Genomic DNA, 21209 nt, shown 5'->3' with positions numbered 1-21209 from the left:
AGGGTCCCTGGGACTCTCCGCCACAAACTCCCAAAGGCAACCATGTCCTCTCCCTGCAGAAGGGACTCCATCTACAAGGGGCCAAGAGGACACCAAGCTTCAGCCTCAAGGCTTACCCACGCTGGGTGGGACTCCAGGAAACAGGGGCAGGGAAACTGACTGGCAGAGTGACCAGCCAAGCTCTTATGTCATGTGACAGGTGTGGATACTTCCCAGTGTGGGCAGGAGTTGCCACCACCTTGGGAAAGCATAGGGCGCCCCCTTGTGGGCAGGAGGGGCCGCAAGCAAGGGCATCAGAGGACGAACCACCGAAGTCACACCTACTCATTTAAGACAATTCCCCAATTAGGATAGAGGATCCTATCCCCCGGAGACAACCTCTGAAAGCTTCTGTCTTCCTGCCGGCCCTTTTTATGCACACCTTTCCTCTTCAGTTTTCCTCTGGGAGGAGCCTATATCCTATCACTTGTCCCGTTTTCTTTACCAACATTTCCCCAAACCCTTAACAAAATTCCTCGTCAGCATTTTCACGGCTTTGCTGTCATTCATCCAATGGGTGTAACATCACTGAGAGAATGAGGGCACTGGTGTTCATGTCATAAACAATGCTGAACATTCTTGAACACCCTGTTGGTCCCTATCTCTGATGATTTCCTTAGGACGGTTGCCCTGAAATAGATTTGCTGGGGGAAGGAAGGGGCGCCTGGGTGGCTCAGTCAGTTAAGCATCTGGCTTCGGCTCAGGTCATGATCTCGTGGTTCGTGGGTTCGAGCCCTGCATCGGGCTCTGTGCTCACAGCTAGCTCAGAGCCTGGAGCCTGCTTCAGATTCTGTGTCTCCCTCTCTCTCTGTCCCTCCCCTGCTCGCGCTGTCTCTCTCTTTCTCAAAGAAAAAAAAAATTTAACACTTGGGGAAGGCTGGTGACCAAATTGTGCTGTAGGAATCTAGCACGAAATATACCTGTTTGGCCCCACTCCCGGCGGCGTCTGGGAGTGCCCTCTGTCCACAACTGCTGGTTGGCCTTTTCCAACAAGAAGACTTGCAAGAGCCCTCACCACAGCCTGGTCCAGCTGTCTGACAGAGACCGAAGTCCCCCGGCAGCCTCCTTGAGAGCGATGTACACAGCTTCTGCTTGCATACCACCAGTGACAGGCAGCTCACCATCTTACCATCACCCATAAGAAATCTCACGAGCAGTTGGGAAAAAAACAGGGAGCCACGCCCAGATAGTGTCATCATCTGCATCTCTTCCAAGTGGCAGGCTTGCCTGGATGGCCCTTCCCACAACCTGCCCAGCTCTGCTCTCAGCTGCTGCTTGGCCCCGGTCCTCCTTTCTACCCTCACGGCAGCCACCACTGCCCACTTCCCAGGCTGCCCTCTGCAAGGATTCTAGCCATGGTCTGGAGGCCAGGACCAGGCCCCTCCTCCCAGCTCAGTCCCTGGTTGGCTGTGTGCCCTTGAGCGAGGCAGCGTGCCTCGGCAGCCCCCAGAGGCCAGTGTGCTAGGAGGGCTGGTGTCGAGCGCCAGTGAGCTTTGCCTGGGGCAGATGCGATTCCCCAGAGGGGTACGTGGCAGGGGCCCGGGTCAGGAGAGCAGGTCAGGCCTGGCACCCTTCCCAGCCTGGGCGGGTGGCGGTCCCCGCAGAGCCGTCGGCAGTCAGCGTCTGTTTCATGTTGAAGTTTATGAGAAGGGGCTGGCCTTTCTGGGAGGAGGCAGGGGAAAGTGTGGGGGGTAGAGAAGTCTTTGTTCCCTCAAAAATTCCTCCTCCCTTTGGCCCCGCCCTCCTCTGTAAGCATAAACAGTGTTGGACTCAGTCCTTCCAGGAAGAGGTTCCTCGCTGCTGAGCTGAGAGCTGCCCGCTGGCCTGTCCTCCCCCCGTACCCGCTGCCTCTTTACCCCTGCCCTGCAGGCCATTTCTGCCCTCTGACCCGCAGGAGGCAGAGCCACCGGCTGGACTGAGCAGCGTGGCTGGGGGCATTTCTCCTCCTGAGTACAGGCCTCAGCTTTGTGTCTGGGGCACACTTGGAGGTGACAGACAGAAAAGGGAAGCCAAACGCAGCCTTGTGGAAAAGCCCGCTGGGCCTCGTCCTGCTTCTCACACACCGGAAGCTGTTTGGCAAGTCCTGCCCCTTCCTTGTGCCTTAGTCTCACCATCTGTTAAATGGGCTGATAATATTCCTTGCCCCATAGGGTTATGGGAAGAGTGGAGGCCTGCGCACAATGCCCAGCCCACAGGTGGCACTGTGTAAGCATCTCCCCTCTTTGTTCTTCCCTATATTCTCTGCCAGCAGCACCACAGAGGTTCCGCGGCCTTCCCCTATCTTTTTTGCTTCCTCCCTGAAAATTCCAGAAGGTGAAAAAACCTCATGCAGTCCCTTTTTTGCCTACCACCTCCCCCATCTTCGGGGATAACGAGCCCACCCTCTACCCAGGCCCCCTCCTGTCTCCGGCGGCTTTCCTCCTGTGATTTACACCCCCTGGGCTCAGCCCCAGCTTCTGTGTCACCCAGAATGCAGTGGCCACCCCTCCCTGCACCAGCCCCAGGAGAAAAGCGCACTGAAATTGCTGAAGGTCAGTGAGCACTTGTAATGTCCAGCTGTCGGCTAACACCTTCCCATGCATGAATGCGTCCCATCCTTCCAGCAGCCTGGGCAGGCGGGCCCTTGCCATTGTCCTAATTTCCAGATGAGGAAACTGAGGCACAGAAGGGTTGGAAAACTTACTCAGGGTCCCCCAGATGGTCCCAGTGGAGGCAAAATGTGGTCACCGGCACCTGGCCGTGACATCCATGATGTGAGCCATGTCCCACACAGCGGGATGTCCATGCCTGGCCTGATGGCAGGGTAGGAAGGTGCTGAGGACATCCGGTCCTGCAGGAGGCGGTGGCCCCGTGCCTGGGCCCTGCCCAGAAGTTCACGCTGCCTGATGGATGGCCCTGGACGGCTGCTTTTCTAATTACACGGTGCGGTGGTGCTTTCCGGCCCTCCCCTCACTCCTTCCTCTCATCTGTCTGCTTCTCTCTTTGGTGCACATTCTGTATCATCTTTTTCGTGTAGGTTTCCTTCCAAAGCAGAGACTCTTTGGGGACCACATTGTTGACTCTGCCCCTGTCCTCACCTTTCACTCTGCTGAGTGACCCCTGGGGTGGCTTGCCCCCTCCCACTGGTGCCCTGCCGCCCGCCCTTCACCCCAGCTGCATGGCCTGTCAGTTTGCCTGTAGAGGAGCACCTGGCTCAGTCGGTTGAGCATCTGACCAGCTCAGGTCATGATCTCATGGTTCAAGGGTTCGAGCCCTGCATCTGGCTCTGTGCTGACAGCTCAGAGACTGGATTCTGGTTCATATTCTGTGTCTCTTCTCTTTGTCCCTCCCCTGCTCATATTCTCTCTCTTTCTCAAAAATAAATAAACATTAAAAAAAAAGAAAGCTGTACAGCCAGATCCCAGAGTGGGCCTGGCTGGTGATGGCCCCCAAATGTCCCCCTTCAGTCAAGGAGTCTCAACTGCTACCATTGGTGAGGGACCCCATGCCTACCCATCACCCCCCTTTTAAATGTAGGTGCTATTATGAACAGAGACTCCAGGGAAAGAGTTCACGTAGTATTTATTTCAGGATTAGTGGGAAGGGAGGCCAGAGAGGCTAGAGTTGCTTCGAAGCTGTGGGTCCCAGGCACCAGGGAGGAAGGGGGCACCAGAAGGGGTCCGAGGGCTCCCTGCACACCCACTAACTTCAGACCAACAGACCTCAACGCCTGCCCCCTCCACTGCAGTTTGGCTGGAGCCTGGACGCCGACTGCGTGCGGAGTGCTCCCCTCGGCATAACTAGCCTCGCTCTCAGACCTGCCGGTTCCAGGACAGCTCAGACACGGAACCTCCTCCCAGAATATTACGGCCGCCAGGAAGGCCAATAAAGACCCAGACACATTCGGCAGTGGGCCCAAACGATCAGGGCAGTATTGTTGTCACTTTCTAAGTTTAGTTTTACACACTCAGTGCCTATGTCCCTTTTTAGTGTTTTGCCTGAAATCCTAGTAGGCTGTCACCAAGTGGCGGTACTGGCTCTTGGGAATAAGAAACGTGGTTCCTGAAGGAAGAAATTATTGCTTTTTATGCCGCTGTTCTTCTGTGCTAGTAAATAATAATAACAACGAATACTGCCGTTTTATGTGTGAGGCACCGCTCTAAGTGTTTTACTCGTGTGATCTCGCATTATCTCATGTGATCTTCAGAACAGTCAGATAGAGGTTCCTGTCATTAACTTTGTAACTTGCACAAGATCGCAAAGCTAGGCTTTCAGTCCAGAGTCTGTGCTCTGCACCTTTATGCGCTACTTCACCAATGGGGCAATTACCCAGAGGGACAGGACCGAATAGAACAATCCCCTCATAGCCCAGAGCCTCTTAAACTTAATGGCACCGGATTCCCTGGGGCTCTTGTTAAAATGCAGATTCCGATGCAGGGGATCTAAGGTGGAGCCTGAGTCCACGCATTTCTAACAAGCTCCCAGGTGATGCTCCGGGTGCCAGTCTAGTACCCACACTTTGAATATCCGCGGTGGAGAGCCTGTGTTTAAACCTATCTCAGACCAAAGCCGGCAAGTGCCAGGTCCGGGTTGTAAACGCAGGCAGCAGCTGGTCGGAACAGAGATGTTGTGTGGTGGCCAGTCCCCACCTTAGCGGATAGTCACCAACAAGATTTCTGGACCAATGTGGTCCTGTGTCTAGGTGAAATCTCTCATCTTTTTTTTTTTTAAATTTTTTAAGTGTTTGTTACTTTTGAGATTGAGAGAGAGAGACAGAGCACAAGCAGGGGAGGGGCAGACAGAGAGGGAGACACAGAATCTGAAGCAGGCTCCAGGCTGCGAGCTGTCAGCACAGAGCCCGACGTGGGGCTCGAAACCACAGACTGTGAGGTCGTGACCTGAGCTGAAGTTGGCTGCTTAACAGACCAAGCCACCCAGGCTCCCCTGAAATCTCCCCTGAGACAACTCATCCCACTTTCTAAAACACCTTGCAGCTTGCACGTGAATGTTCATAGCAGCATAATTCATAATTGCCAAAAATTAGAAACAAACGTCGATCATGTGACAAATGAGTAAGAAAATACTACCCAGTGGGATAGTATCCAGCAACAAGAGGAATGAAGGTCTGATACACGCTCTTGTATGCGTGAACCTTAAAAGCATTACTCTGAATGAAAAAAAACAAACACAAGAAGACAAGTTTTATATGATTCTTATTTTTTTTTAATGTTTATTTATTTTTGAGAGAGACAGAGACAGAGCATGAGCAGGGGAGGGGCAAAGAGAGAGGGAGACACAGAATCTGAAGCAGGCTCCAGGCTCCGAGCTGTCAGCACAGAGCCTGATGTAGGGCTCGAACCCACAAACTGTGAGATCGTGACCAGAGCTAAAGTCGGAGGCCTAACCAACTGAGCCACCCAGGCGCCCCTTGTGTGGTTCTAGAACAAGGAAATCTCTAGAGAGAGAATGTAGATTAATGGTTGCCCAGGGCTGGGTAGGCTGAAAAGGTGGAGGTAGTCTGTCAAGTGACTGTTAATGGATACAGGATTTCTTGGGGGGGGGGGGATGTCAAAATGTTCTAAAATTACATTGTAGTGATGGGTAACATAAAATTCTGTGAGTCTACTAAAAACCACTGAATGCTCTACCTTGTACAGGTGAAATGCAGAGAATGTGAATCATCCCTTAATAAAGCTACTTAATGCAAAACCAAAAACACCCTGCAGGAGAGAATTAGTCTCAACACATAAAGTGCAGTTACAAATCAATAAGAAAAATAACAAACCCCAGCAGCCAAAAAGATGACAAAGTACACACACCAACACATCGCACATTAACAAAGGAAGCACGGTGGTTCTTAAATGCACAAGAAATTCTCTCTTGCTCATAATAAAAGACACACAAGTCAAAGCTACTCTGAGAAGACTTTCTCCTTCTCAGATTGGCAGCAGGGACAGCTATTCTGGGGAGGAAATGGGCATTAAGTTGGGATCCTTGCAGTGGGGTGAGGGCGGGGGCCAGGGGCAACCCGTCATTATCCTCAAAAACTAAAAGTGCACATCGTGTCGACTCCACAGTTTCGTTTCTGGGAATTTATCCCCCACACGTCCCCTCACGTGTGTGAAATGTGATGCGCGTGCACACACATGCACACGCACACACACGCACACGCACACACACAGGGACACATTGTCGCCTCGTCTGTAATAGGGGAAGAATGGGAGAACCCAGATGCTCCGTCATGGCGCTTGGCAAGCCTTGTAGGGCTTGCGTAGACGCCGTGCTCTAAGCGGTTAGTTAAACAGGACACAGCAGAGCCGTTTGTACTGACGCGGGGAAGAGATGTTATTGTGTATCCCATGATCATACTATGCCCTACACAGCTTAAGTAAGAAAGGGAAGATGCAGAACTGAATGTATCCTGTGTCCCTCAGGTGAGGGACAGGGACGTGTGTGCGTGTGTATGTGTTGTGTGTGCTTGTAAATGCAGAGCCCCTCCCCGGGGTGGTGTGAAGGAAATGAACATGGCCTCCTGGTGGGGAGCCGTGGCCGGGACCAGCCGGAGGGGACACTCACCTCCACTGCATACCAGGTTGCATGCGGTGTGCCTGCGTTGCCTCCGATGACCATTTAGGTTCATCTATTTATTATTTTGAGAGAGAGGGAGCACACACGTGAAGGAGGAGCAGAGAGAGAGAGAAAAAGAGAGAGGCAATCCCAAGCAGGCTCTGCACTGTCCCACGAACCGAGACACCATGACCCAAGCCAAAGTCGGACACCCAACCGACTGAGCCACCCAGACGACCCTCTCCAATAACCATTTAAACCACAGCACCGTGTGGCCAAGGACGGGTGCACACAACCAACGGCTGTCTTTTTTATGACGTCTGAGTCAGAGAAGGAATCCCGGGCCACCATCATGTAGTTTGGTCCCTGAAATCTAGAAAGGATGTGCACCCCCCACCACCTCCTCCATTCTGTGTCTCCCTGGTGGATCTCCCAGGATGTGCCCTGGGGGTGGCCCCGGTGTTCCTGGATGGGGACGAAAGGTGCCCACACGTGGAGCATGAAGGCTGAAGGGGAAGACCCCGGGCAGCCCTGTAGGGGCATCATTTTGGGCCGGTGAACCCCAATGCCCTGTGTTTGCTTCCTATCCTCTAGGCGCGCCCCAAAGGCGAGGGTCTGACCCCGTACCAGGGCAAGAAGCGCTGTTTCGGCGAGTATAAGTGCCCCAAGTGCAAGAGAAAATGGATGAGCGGAAACTCCTGGGCCAACATGGGGCAGGAGTGCATCAAGTGCCACATCAACGTGTACCCGCATAAGCAGGTGAGCTGGGGGCGCCGGGAGCAGGGGAGCGGGAGGGGCTCTCTGAAGGGCCAGGTGGGGAGGGGGACTTTGTCCCTATTGGGCCTCGGTTGACTCCTTCTCATGACAAGGATGAAACCAGATCTCTCCACGGAGGCCCTTCGTTTATCTCATCCATAATGGAGTGAGGGGGCATCATTTCCCCGGGAAGGATGGTAAAGGGGTAACTTCACCAAGACCTCAAGACCACAGACCCCAGGTGAATTCTGTACTAATGAGCCGGGGGCGCTGTTGTGAGATAAGCAGGGGTGTGGGGGGTGGGGTGGGGTTTGTGCAGCAGGGCGCTCGCTCCAGAGAACACGTATCTTATTCATCTCCTCACTCAGTTGACTCATGTACACGGGACAGCCTCAGTGTACCAGGCACTGAGCATGGGGCTGGTGGCCAAGGTGCACATGGGCATGCTGGGGGCTGGGGGACAGAGGCAGCTCGTCCCAGGGAGGGTGTGCTCACTGCAGGCTGCAAGGGGGAGGCCTGTTTAGTCTGGGGCCCGAAGGATGGGAGGAAGCCAGGCCTGACACAGGTGGGGGACAGCCAATCAAAGAGGACAGTACCGCAGGTGCAAATGTCCTGTGGCCTTAAGGACTTGTGTGCTCAAGGCCCAAACCTCAGTGAAGAATGAGGAGAGTTGAGCAAGAGGAATGGGGTGGGATGGGGTGGGTGCCCCCTCAAAACCCACGAGCAACAGGACTTTCAGCTTTATTTTGAGATGACTTTTTTGGGTGAGCGCAGAGTTTGGTCTTGGGGGGACTGGTTGATCAAAAGCGAGGAGACCAGTGAGAAAGTCATGCTGTCTCATGCATGCTGGAAAAGGTCTGAACCGAGCAGGTGGCCTTGGACCTGGGTCTGACACAGAGTGTCACCAGATTGGATGTGGAAGATGAGGGAGGGGCAGGAGTCCAGAAGAATTATCACCCTTGAGTGGATGGAGGTGGGCAGCCGGGGCTGGGGGCAGGGCAGGGTGAGACCTAGGTATCCCAGATAAAAGCAAGAGTTCTCTGGGGGCGCCTGGGTGGCTCAGTCGGTTAAGTCTCCGGCTTCGGCTCAGGTCAGATCTCACGTTCGTGGGTTCGAGCCCCGCGTCGGGCTCTGTGCTGACAGCTAGCTCAGAGCCTGGAGCCTGCTTCCGGTTCTGTCTCCTTCTCTCTCTGCCTCTCCCCCTCTCATGCTCTGTCTCTCTCTGTATCAAAAATAAATAAAACATTAAAAAAAAAAAAGCAAGAGTTCTCTGATAACATGTTATCTTTGAGATGTTCCTGAAAGTCTAAGTCCAGATGTCAAGGAGGCAGTTGGATTTGCTATTTTGATGCTCATATGAGGAATCACAGCATCTCCTACATACTTGGGTATCATCCACTTAGAGGTGTTTAGAAAGTGGATCAGGTTTCCTGCAGAATGTAGACAAAGTAGGGACAGAATTCCCCAGCCCATGTGTTGCAGAATCCCAGCCCTGGGTGCTCAGATGGAGGGAAGGATCCATCAAGGAGCAGGGCTGAGGAGCATGGAGTCCTGGAGGTTGGGGGGTGTGCCGTTCAGGTGGGCAAGTGTGACTGGTGCAGAGATGTCGGTATAATGGCCATGGCCAAGTGCCCTTGAGATTTGGGCACATGGAGGTGGTCCTCAGATTCCGTGGGGCACCACTTTTCGTGGATATCTTGTTGAACTGCAACTAAGGTCAGGGCAGGTGGCATTGAGGTGGGTGTTACGGAGATGGGCAGTCCTGGAGCATGTTGCATGAGAAGGATCCAGAAGAAAGCAGAGGGCAAGAGGGCGATGCCTTGCCACGGGCACAGGCAGGAGGGACGTGGGGGTGGTCAGGAAGGCTGGTCGGATGGCATGAGGAAAGGAGCCTCACTTCCAAGGCTTCTGTTTTCTCTGTGAAATGGGACAGGAGATTTTCAGCTAGAAATGAGAGTGAGGAAGGATGTGGGGGCCTTGGAAAAGGATGGAGGAAGGCATAGGACTTCTAGAGAAATCTGGCTGCGTCCCAGGCCTGGGGAGGTGTGAGGTCATAACCAGCGCTGCCAGCCTGGTTCTGTGACTTGCTCCAGCAGGGTCGTGGGACCCTGTGCTCCGTGGATGGGCACAGAGGTTTGCTGGGACAGTGATTCGGAGGGAGGAAGGCCGAAGAGCTGGCATATTTGGAGACGTGTGTTCACATATGATCCTGGGATGTCAGCTGGATGGCAGGAGGGAAGGCCAGAGGAGCCCCAGTGGGAAGGGAGGATTGGCGGGGTCCAGATCGGGTGGAGCTGCACACAGAGCGGGTTTCTGAAGACCAAGTCCAGAGTGCGGCCAAGGGGGCAGAGGGAGAGAAGGTCACCTTGACGATGGAGTGGGGGCACTGGGGAGCAGGGCTAGGGCCAGTCCTTCCTATGTGGGCCGAGTCACCAAGAAGGCTGGCAGGAGCAGAGGGGCGGAGGAGGCTGGCCAGGAAGGGAGAAGGGCTTTGAGGTTCTTGGAGAAGGCTCCCCTCAGGCACTGATGTTGGCTGAGCGGTGACGGAGACTAGCAATGGGCTGTTGTATGGGGGTGGCTGAGTGGGAAGGAACAGCATGTGTGGAGTGGGGAGGACAGGGTCAGGCACAGAGCCCTGAGGGAGCTGAGGGGCGAAGCAGAGGTTGGAGGTGGGGGGTCCGGCCACCTGGGACTGGCTCGGAGGCCATGGTGTGGAGTGTGGGCTTTATCCTGCTAGCAGCACGTGTGAGCCGTCTGAGAGGATTCTCCTGGTGGAAACATTTTGTGATTTTATGACCCTCCTGCTGGCTTCCATTGCCTGTTTGCAGACCTTCCCTACCCATCCCCCTCTGCCCCCAGGGGTTTCCGTGGTTCCCATCAACCACACCTTGGCAGGGGGGCAAATAGACTCAAAGCTGGCCATTGTGGTCCAGCCAATGGGGGTTTCCTTAGGGGCGAGGCCTGGCCCACATCCTAATGGCACTGAGGGGGCACCAAGGCCCAGGAGGGCCAGGAGAGGCCTGATGACCCAGTGGATGGGCTTAGTGTTTTGGGACCACATATGGGGAACGGGGCCAGGAGTAGGCAGCTTAAAGGAGACAAAGCATCCTGGTTCCTGATTTCCTGGCAATTCCTGAGGTCGGAGACCTGAGTCCAAAACACCTTTCCCACCATGTGTGACTATGCTCACACTTCCTTTTGGGGTGAACTCCGCGCTCCCAGGGGCCCCTGGGTGTGGCCAGCGCTGTTCAGAGGGTTTCATTCCTTCTCTCATAGACACGCTTGGCTGAGGGCTACTCCGGAGCCAGATCTGTGCAGGTGCTGAAGGAGGACCAAGTTCAGGGCTGCCAGGCTTCCCTTCTCCACCTGCAGAGACGGGATTCAATCCAACTGGGTTAGCAACTGGCATTCAGGGACACTCCGGCCCGAATCATCCTCTGGGCGCCATGTGCTGAGCCCCTGCATGCCCCTCACATATACTCTGTCCTCAAACTGGGTGTTGTGTTCATTGTATTTCACAGGGAGGAAAAGCAGGGCCCTGAAAAGCCCCGTGCTCTTCCAAGGTCCCCAGGTGGGAAATGGGGTTGAACTTGAGCCTGTGGGTGTAGACAGTCTGTTGAAGTGCCAGGGGCCCAGGCGGAGGCCAGGCGGGTGTCAGTCTGTGTCTCAGCTTAGCCTCGTAAAGTGTTCACTGTGCTCCCAGGGGTGGGAGAGAGAGAGAGAGAGAGACAGAGGAGGCTGCAGGCGGCTCTCGGTGATGGGAGAGGGCACGGATGGGGAAGTTATAAGAGTACTTCATACCTGTCATCCTCTCAGCTCCCCCACAAGCTCAGCACTGCCATCCCTCCATTTTACAGAGGGGGAAGTGGAGTCAAGAGGTGTAAGTGACTTACCCAAGGTCAGAGGAGAAGCTGGGATTCATGAAGAAGGATCAAGTTTGGGGCCGGAGGGAAAGGGGAGCAGGGAGGCCAAGTCACGGTGACGGGCTGGGGAAGGGAGCCCTCAAGGGGGCTCAGGTGTGCGGGTGGGGGCGGACTTGGGTCTGTGCTGGGGGTCTGGGAGGCTTGCTCAGTCCTTAGAATGCTTGTACCCTCTGCAACCTGAGTGGAGAGGCAGGGTCCTGCCCACAGGCCTGAGGTCAGGGTGCTTGCCCCCCTGCAGTGGCTCCAGCCTCCACGGACCCTCCCCCTGTATCGCCCTAGCATCTGGCAGGGCAGGGCAGGGTTCCTCGCCATGCCCCTCCATGAGGAGGCTCATTTGTGGCTTGTGCCACCATCCCCAGGCCAGCTGTGCTTTGGAGCATCCTGCAACACTCCGTCTCAGCATGGCCTCCCGCGCACCCCCACACTCAGGCTCAGGGTCTGCACGGGCACCCAACCCAGAAGGAGCCTCTGACACACTTGGCTTTGCTCTTCCCCTCTCCGTCAGTCATCCCCTGCTCGTTTAGCCCTACTGTCTGCAGCAGGGAGACTGAGGCCCAGAGAGACTGCAGGAAGCCCCTCAGCCAGGCAGTGTTAAGGGGGCCTAGGACCCTGTTTTCCAGCACCTAGCATCCCCAGTCTCCTCTCCCGGACTCCACCAATTGCTTACCTGGCTCTTCTGCCTCTGGAGGGGTTACAGGCTGGGTGGGTAGGAGGGTGCCCCCACCCCACTTCCCAGCAATCAGGGACCTTTGAAGAGCTTAAAGGAAGACTCGAAGCCGTCACTGTCCAGTCCCCCGTGGCGGAGAGGGGCTGCTTTATTTCTTCTGCCCCCTGAGCTCTGACCCGTGTGGCATCCATCCCCTGAGAACCCTCCATTTCCCTCTCCCCCCCTCCCCTGCCACATCTGGTTCCCGTCAGGCTCCAGCTGCAGCTCCCCTGCCCCCCAGGAGAAGAAAACACTGAAGGGTTCTGCCCCCTGCTGGGGGTGGGGCGGCCCTGGGATGATCTGTCCCAGCAGCTGCAAGTTTTCCTTCCAGGGAGGGGACTCATCCTGGCGGCTCCCCATCCCACCCCCCGCCGCGCTCCTCCTCTCAGCAGAGCCCGACCCATGGAGGGAAGGGGAAGGGACACTGACAGGGTCAAGGCCAAGGAGGAGGGAAGGAGAGGATATTGCAGGGGCATTTCCATGGGGACTTGGCTGGTTCCCTCACTCCCAGCCTGCCCCCAGTCCTACGTAATACTGGTAATAGCAGCGAGGATACGTGGTATTAATATTGGCCAAGACTTTGTTTTCATGTGCCAGGTAGCTTTGCATGTATTAACTGATTTACTCTTCGCAACCACCTTACAAGTAGGTACTGTTATTAGCCCCATTGTATAGAAGAGAAAGTTGAGGCACAGAGAGATTACTTCCGGAGGTCACATAGCAATTACTAAGCCTGGCCGAGCTTGACTTGATGGTTATAACGGGCTTTAAGACACCTACTTCTCTCTCTATCATGCATACAGTGTATGTTATTAACCTCCCAACCAGGTTACAGGAGGGTATGTTGAGGTTCTGGAGGAGAAAGTTGTTGTCCAACAGCCCTGGGCAGATAGGTGAAGCTGCAGGCCCCTGGGCAAGCCCTTAATGTCTTGGGGCCTCTCTTTCCTCATCTGTAATATATGAGGATAGTAATGGGCCCCTCCCAGCAAGGCTGTCATGATTTATGTGGCAGTGCTCTGCGAAGTGTAAACTGTGGAGGGCAAGAGTGGCGTCAGGCTTGCCTACTCTGGCGTCTCTGGCCCCATCTGGTTCAGGGAGTGGCCCTGGCCAGCATGAAAAGTTGGGGAGGAGAGCTGGAAACCAGGCTGAGTTTGATCTGGGGGAGGGGAGACTTCAGGACCACCTCTCTCAGGCCTGTGGGAGTCAAGCAGAGAGAGTGTGGCCCCTGCGTCGCTGTGATGACAAGGTGGAGGGATAGGGACCCAGGGTCCAGCTCAAGGTCAGGGAAACCTTCTTTCAGCCAGGGAGCTTGGCCAGCAGGGAGCTCCTTGGCCCTGGCTTGTCCATGGGCTGCTGTCGGTATTCGTGAGACGCCTGGGGGAGGAGGTGACGGGGCCTTGAGAGGCCTTCAAGCTTGGGATCATGGCTCCAGTGACCCTTTACTTGGTGGTACCCCCTTCCCGTTAATAATCATAACGAGCAACATGAATCGCTTTTATCTGCCATGCTCTTTCTACTCACTGAGATGCAGCAACAACCCTGTGGGAAAGTGTGATCAGTGTCCCCTTTTACAGACAGGGAGACGGAGGATCGAGGGACCCAGTGGCTTGTCCAAGGTCACACAGTTTGTAGGCCGTTCAAGCCCATGCCTGACACAAAGCCAAACCCTTTCTCCTCTCCCCTGGCCAGGAACACCGGTCATCTCAAAGCCCCTTGAGACAAGGCCAAAGCTCCTGTGCTTTGTGGCAGGCTGTCTCTGTGTGGCTTTAGGCTTGAAAGCGCAGAGATGGGTATGACCCTCGGATCAGAACCCTGCCCGTCCGCAGTCCCTGTGGCTCCTCTAGACTCCTGTGACTCTTCCATTCCCCAGACTGCTGTGAGCGTGAGCTGTAGGCTAGGAATTGCGTATAGCCAGTGCACTACTTCTGAGAGGTTCGCAGTCTGCCCAGGAGGCAGTGCTCACCCTCAGCTTCCCTCCAGGGCCGCCCTTGGTCACGGTCACTGGCACTGAGGCTCCCTGGCCTCACACCAGCATGCAGTTCCTGCCCCCACTCCTCAGCAGGTGGATCCCAGCTGGCCCTGACATTGCTTCCTTTGAGTCCCTTCAGATCCATGCAAAGTAGGGGTTCTGGGCTGGGGCTTTGCCGGCCCAGCCACGAAACTGTCTGCCTCAGGAGGTGTGCCTAATGACCTCCATACATTTTCCAGGGGAACAAGTCTTTCCTGGCTTTTGAGAACCAGGACAGGAGAGAAAGAGGGAGCAGGAATGGTCCAAGCGCCTAGGCAAACAATCTCTGTGACTACGGGCTTGCCCTCTGGGCACCGCCCCCCCTCCCATCTGTCTGTCTGTCTGTCTGGTGCTGTCTCTCTCTGCATCTGTCTCACTCCCCCTGCTTCCCTTTATGTCTCTGTCTTTCTCTCCACTCCCCCCTTCCTCTCTGCAGAGACCCCTGGAGAAGCCTGATGGCCTGGACGTGTCCGACCAGAGCAAAGAGCACCCGCAGCACCTGTGCGAGAAGTGCAAGGTGCTGGGCTACTACTGCCGCCGCGTGCAATGAGCCGGCCTCCAGCCGCCACGCCCACAGCTACCTTCCCACCAGCCAGAGACCATGCCCCTTCCCGTGTCCCTTTGTGCCCCACCTGGTGTCCCACCTGGTGTCCGCGCAGCCTTACCGACCCACGGAGGGGGCGGCTTAAGTTCTTGTCTCGCATGTGTTGACAGTGTTACTGACGTAGCTTCCCCCGCCCCCCCCCCCGAAAGCCGGGTCTCTGGGACTGTACAGGGGGACTGGGGTCTGCATGGAAGGGGCAAGGTGAGCAGAGGCCAGCACACAGGACCCCATAAAGCCCTTGGCGTCCCCTGCAGGTCCCCTTCCTCTGAGACTCCCTATGGGCTGAGCAGCCTTGTATTGGCCACAAGTGCACTAAATTTACTGTGAATCCCAAATCCTGCAGGGACTGTCTCTCCAGGACTAGCCAGGCCTCCTTCTCTACCCAGAACCTTCCAGTGTGCCCTGAGTGCAAAGCCACCCTCAGAGAGCCCTACTTTTCTGTCCCGTTTGCGTCAGCAATCCTGGCAGGCTGATACCCGTTCTAGCCGCTGCTAGGAGTGGGCATCTCTGCCCCTGCCCACCATGAGCCCCAAACCTGAAGGCCTTGGACATCATTTGCATTGCATACTCTAGGCCCAGAGGTCAGGGACAGTGTTCCACCGTGTGAGCTGGGGCACAGCAGACAATGCCTCCCCCACCCCCACCGCACGTCTTCCACTTGGGATTGTATTTTGTCAGGCCCATTCCCTACCCTTTTCGGTCACCTCCCCCCAACACTAGGGGCCACCCCCTGATCAGGGGGAAGGCACTCTGGCAGGGCAGACGCGGGCCTGGTGTCCTGGAGACCTAGGTTCACATGCTGGCCCTGCTGCTGACACACTACGTAGCCTTGGGAAGAACTTCTCATCTCTGGCCCTCAGTTTCCCTGCTAGTTAAGTGACAGAGTGACTCCAGAGACCAGAGGCCTGGTTCAGCGCTGGGATTCACATGGAGCCTTGTTCGGAGGGGCCGTCCAAGTCCCAACTGCACACCGCCACCCATCAGTCACGTAGGACAGAATTGAGGGACGCCAGTCCTCCTGTCACCCCTGCCCTGCCTGATGTCCCCCATCCCTGCAAAGATGAGGGAGAAGGAGCCCCTGTCACACGGGGCAACCCCGACGTAAGCTACAGAACCTCCCGTTTAGAAAATGAGGACAATGACTTCCTACCTCCTAAGGGAGCAGGGAGGTCTCTGGGCAAGTCACGTTGGTCAGACCGCTGTCCTGGCTGGCGGGAGGGACCATGCTTGCCTCTCTTCTCTCCCCCGCCTGAGAAGTCCTAACTTAATTGTCCCATCATCCTTCCTTTCTCCCAGGGAGAGGGAGAGAGCCAGCTGTCAAGACTGGGTCACTTGATTTTGCCCCAACATTATGCCTCTGTGGGAAAAAAAAAAATCAGACCATGAAACGGGCCTGAAATTCAGTGTTTACCATGGCTCAAGGTCACCTAACGGGGGCCGATCGCCTTTTGTTTTCAAATGAAAATGCTGTGTACAACTGAGGAGTTACAGTGAAGTGTTAACCAGGGGTCCAGGGAGCACGTTGAAGAGATGGAGTGAGTGTATTTGGAGCCAGGCGGGGGGAGGAGGGGGGTTGCAGGGTAGATTTCAGGGGGCCATGCCCTCTGAGCGCTCACCAAGAGTGTGTTAGCTCCAGCCTGAGCCCTGCAGCTGCCTCCCTGCCACCCACAGGGGCAGAATGCCCAGGAACCGACTGTGAACACCCGCCCCTCCCACTGGCAATGCCACCGAGGGATCTCTCCCAGCTATGTCCTGTCCTCTCCCTGGTGTCAAGGTGAGCGAGAGTCATCCTGGCCCAAGGCCCTCTGTCCCCATGGAGAAGCTGTCACTGTCAGTCATCCTAGCGCACTGCTGAAGGTAGTGTCCGCTGTGGTGGGCAGTGCGCTTGACTCCGCTGGGAGGACCGGGACCCTGGCCCCCGAGGGGGGATCTTGGCCCCAGGATGCTCGCGGAGCCTGCCGACTGTCCTGCAACCGTGGGGGGACCCTAAAAAGAACCCAGGCTCCGGACTGCTGGAGTCCACAGGCCTGCCATGGGCCAGTAGGAGATGGGATATCATCCCCCAAGTGACCTTTCCAGTGGGCTTGTCCACCTGGCAGCCATTGCCCCTGCCTTCTGTGCAGGCCTGGCTGGCGTGGGGGCCGGGCCCTCCTGCCCCGAAGCAGCCTCTCTGTGTGCCCCCTGCTCCGGCGCGGCCCTGGCTGAATTGGGAGCTGTCTGTGGGGGCAGAAGGCACTGCTGTCCGGGCCGGGAACTGTGAGGATGGAGCGCTCAGAGGGCCTGGGAGCCCAGGAGACAAGAAGGCGTGTGGTTTGTATGTTCAAAAGGGACAATCGCTGGCAGTTAGCAGATCTAGTGGTCTAGCCGAGAGATAACAGTGTTTAACCCATACGAAGTATTCGATAGCTCTCCTTGTGAATTTGTATTTATTTTGAGTTATACTTGACACGATTCCTCTTTTTTTTTTTTTAAAGAAAAATACTATGTGTGTATTTTGAAAAGAAAAGTCATAGATGTTAAAATTTCTTCCGGTTACCAATTTTTCTCACAACACTGAATTTGTTACCTTCTCCCGAAAAATCTTCACAGCGATTTTTGTCTGTATATATTTGAGGGGCCTTTTTTTAAAAAAAAAAAAAGAAAAAGAAAAAGAAAAAGAAAAAAGAAAAAGTATAATTGTTTGATCTTTGAGATTAAAAAAACAAAAAGAAGCATTTTCAAAACTTTGGAGATTTCAGGAGGGTGGTAGAATATCAAACGAAGATTTCTGGAAGTATTTTGCAAACCTTTCTGGGTGAGCTGCAAGAAAATATTTATGGTGAGAACTTTTTTCCTGTTGTTGGTTTTGTTTGTTTCATTTTGTTTTGGGTTTGATTTTTTTTTTACTACGCTTTGATCTGTAAAAAGTATGCAACTGACCTACATTAAGAAGGAAATATTGTCTACGTAGAATATTATATGAAGTTGGTACATAATTCTGATGAGGAAAAAAAATCTTCGCAATTCTTTAAGCCATATTGTTGTTATTCTGTGTTGTTTTCTTTGGATGAAAATATCAGTATTAAGTAGCCAAGCATATTATCCAAGTGCTTAGACTTATTAATATTTTCGTGTCCTGTATTTATACGTATGTGTATTTTGGAAAGTATTGCTTTTTTTTTTTAAGGGAAGCTATTATTAGATACCTAGCCAAAAAGGGAATAGTGACCCCTTTGAGCCTCTTCAGCTGAGGATAACGAACACAGCATTGTAATCCATTCTCTTGCACCTTCTTATTATTATCTTGTTATTATGGTTATTAACTTTGTGGAGGGGCAGGGAGCGGGCGGGGGGAAGTAGGGGCATATCAGTATTACAGAGCCAGCGGATTATCACTAACCGGCCCCTCCATGGTCGGCCAGCGCCAGAGATGGCCTCCTCGGCCCGATGGGGGGCTCGGGTCAGCAGGGCCCAGCAGGGACGAAGAAGCAGGAGGAGGACTTCTCCGCGCCCCTCTTCGGAGTTTTGCCATCTGAGCCACGCCTCTGGGCCCCCTGCTCTTTGAACTTGGATTTGCCGGCTGGAGCCCTTACACCTGCCCTCCCACATCTAATAGACTTGAATCTCCTCTAAATAATATTTAATCCAACTTCACTACATTGTAGCCCCGTGCAACAACCAACCCTGAAGTTTGGGAGGCATTCCGGCCTTCAGGGAGGTGGCTGAGCCGTCCCCCAGGGGCTGGTGGCAGAAGGAGTTGTCACTGTCTGTCGCCAGCCTCACTGTTGGACCTCGTCCACTCCCGTGTGGTGACCCTGTCTGTGTCTGTATCTGTTAATATGTGTGTGTCCAGCTAAAGAGACAAACAGAACCCGTGGGCCCAGCTCGGAGGGTGCGTGGAGAAGGCTCCCGGCTCTCTGAAGGGCCGCCCTCGGGATGGCATTCCGTTGTGTGCCTTATTCCTGGAAAATCTGTATACAGCTCGCCTATAGCAATATAGCCTTTTCATGCTGTATTAAAAGAACTTTTAAAAGCGACAGAGGCTCGTGGGTTTCCTTGTTGACACAGAGCATCGGCAGGTAGCTGGACGTTTTCACAGATGGGTAGGGGGGTTTTTGTGCTGCTGTTCTGCCGTCGTTGGTCTGGGTCGTCTGGTCACTGCCCTGCACTCCATGCTGTCGATCTGCCTCCTTCCTGTCCCTCTGCCTCAAAGTGAACGGTCCCTCCAGAGGGAGGGCCCTCCCCGAGATGGGCCCCAGACCGGGCGAGATTGTCAGCACATTAGGTCACACGTTAGCTCAGTAATGGGACTCCCGGGTGACCATATATAGGAGAATCTCCCTTGCAGGCAGCAGCCCCGGGCCCCACGGCCGTGACCACACCAGGCCTTCTTGCCAAGACCAGGATGCGGGACTCACACACTGGGCATCACACCATGAGAAATCTGAAGCATCCCGGGCCTCTTGGCAAGTCCCCAGGAGAGGGAACAGAGGGTCTCTCTTCTGAGCAAGGTCAGGATGAGGTCGGGCTGTCACAAGGTGGGGTTCTTGCTGAGAGCCACGGACAGGAAGTCAGGGCTCTTAGGAAGCCACCTGCACATGGGAACCCTTTGCTATCCACCAGAATCACTATGGGAGCTATGGTCCCGTCCCAGAGATGCTTGAGAAGTTGGCCTGTGGCCTCAGGATTTTAAAGCCCCCAGATGAGTCCAATGGACAAGGCCAAGAAATGCCAGCCAGTCCCTCGTGGTCCTGTGGGGCCAGTGGGATGTGAGTGTGGAGGCCGGCGCACAGGCTCTCCAGCCGCGCTGCACTGCACTCCATCCTCAGTTCCAGCCCATTGCTGCCGTCTGAGAATACGCCACTTGGGCTGGAAACCCAGGTGGCTATGTGGAATTTTCCAATTTTAAATGTGGCTACTCATTTATGAAAATTTTAAATAACACATAGATCAAGCCAGGCATCTGTGGGCGAGGCTTTGCCTCCAGACTGCAGCCTCTGGGACAGAGCAGAGAAAAAGTGTGGGTCCTCGGGATCTGGGACCACAGTGGGGGAGGGACAGGGAACAGGCAGGAGCAGAGATCCCTGACTCCAGAAGCAGGGAGTGCTCCCCCTGTGCTATTTAGAGTGTACCGTGAGTCCCTGGAGCCACCAAGCCCTTTCCCTGCTTCTTGGCACATTCACCCCCAGGTGCCCGCCTCAGGTGGGTGAGGTGGCAGGTGGGGCCAGAGTCAGCTCCAACTGGCAGGTGGGTGTCAGTGCAGACAAGCAGGTGAGTGGAGAGGCGACCCTACCCCACCACGGCAGGAGGAGGAGAGAATTCTCACCTGTGTCCGCCTCCTCGGCAGTAGGCACCCCCCCATACCCCGCACCAGCAGCAACAGGAGGTGCTGGCCTCTCCGGTGCAGATCTGTCCAGGCCCGGGGACTAGAGTCCTGGTCTGTCAGAGTGTGCCCGTGCCCAGCAGCCCTGCCTCCCTCGGCTGTGCAAAGCTGAGAAGTTCCTCTGCCTCTCTGAGCCCCCGCTTCCCAGGGAGACTGTGCAGATGGGGTGGCCCAGTGAACACCAGGCCCAGTACATGGCTTCTCCCCGGGGGGTCCCCGGGGACATGGATCTCTCCCTCCCACTGTCTGTGGCTCAGGCAGAAACACCTGACAGAGATCACACAGGAAGTCAGAGGGGGCAACTGAGCCTCCCCCAGGACCGCCCCCCCCCCGCCCCCGGCGCATCTGCTCACTCAGCTCGCACTCACTGGGCTCCCACTGTGTGTTGGGGCTGAGGCTTCAAGGTTAACATTTGGGTGCCTGCCCTGTGTGTCAGGGGGCCTGCGCCCATGTGTTTTGTTTTGTTTTGTTTTCCGTGGAAAGAAAACAAACCCAAGGCAAACGCAGCCTGCATTTCGACATCTCCTGGAGCTGTGGAAACCAGTAATTCCCCTGGACAGGAAGGATTTCCGGTTAGACTTCATGTCCACATCCAGAGGCGGCCGGCTGCCAGGGTCCAGGGAGAGAGAGTCCACCTCAGGGGACAGGAGGGGACGGCCCGGCTCTCCCCCATGCCCGCACCCCCCACATTTCTGTCTGGGTGAAGTCGAGGCCCCCAGGGAGGAAGGCTTGCCTGAGGTCAGGTGCTGGTGCCAGGGTTCGAGCCCCCAAGGCAGGTCTGGGGCTGAGCCCAAGGCAGCTCTCTGCACCCGGGCTTTGGTGCCCAGAGCCCCCTCGGTGCCTGCTCCAGATCCCAGGGAAGGAGGCCAGGCCAGTGGGCTCAACCACCCCCCCATCCCATCTTGGCACCAGCAGCCACCGAGAGCCCTTGGACCCCGCCACCCCCAGCTGTGTGACCTAGACAAGGCTCCTGGAAATTCTTCTCAGAATGTGTGACGTGGGGTCCCTGTGTCCTTATCTGTGTGCTGGAGCCAATCAAGATGCGCTTGCAGGCCTGAGTGGACACGCTCTGTGATGGCCGTTTCTCTTCCCGCTGGGCCCCCATGCTAGGAGGCCTTCCAGCCACAGGCCCGTGTCTTGCCTGGCTCTGTGGCCTCGTTGTGCTCCTCACAGTCACAGCAGAAGCCAGGACAGGGGACATGATTGCCAGCATGGCAGGTAGAGAGACGCTGTGACGCCCAGACTGACAAGTGGGGTCCTCTGCT

The 21209-nt window shown here is 55.3% G+C and overlaps 1 protein-coding gene across 2 annotated transcripts in view; it reads left to right on the top strand.

The window, feature by feature from the left end:
* Nucleotides 1–18598, top strand: part of ZCCHC24 (zinc finger CCHC-type containing 24) — a 62619-nt gene extending 44021 nt beyond the window's left edge. The window contains exons 3-4 of one of the 2 annotated variants that reach the window (XM_029932027.1): nucleotides 7180–7344; nucleotides 14415–18598. In XM_029932027.1, the coding sequence (XP_029787887.1) occupies nucleotides 7180–7344; nucleotides 14415–14528 (279 nt within the window). In that variant the 3' untranslated portion in view covers nucleotides 14529–18598. The remainder of the gene's footprint in view (nucleotides 1–7179; nucleotides 7345–14414) is intronic. The other variant, XM_029932028.1, reaches the window with a different exon arrangement.
* The last annotated feature ends 2611 nt before the right edge of the window (nucleotides 18599–21209 follow it).

The sequence above is a fragment of the Suricata suricatta genome, chromosome 2 (assembly GCF_006229205.1).
Source record: "Suricata suricatta isolate VVHF042 chromosome 2, meerkat_22Aug2017_6uvM2_HiC, whole genome shotgun sequence".
NCBI classification, from domain to species: domain Eukaryota; kingdom Metazoa; phylum Chordata; class Mammalia; order Carnivora; family Herpestidae; genus Suricata; species Suricata suricatta.
The sequence above is the reverse complement of the archived record's forward strand: the minus strand, read 5'-3'. Positions and strand labels throughout refer to the sequence as shown.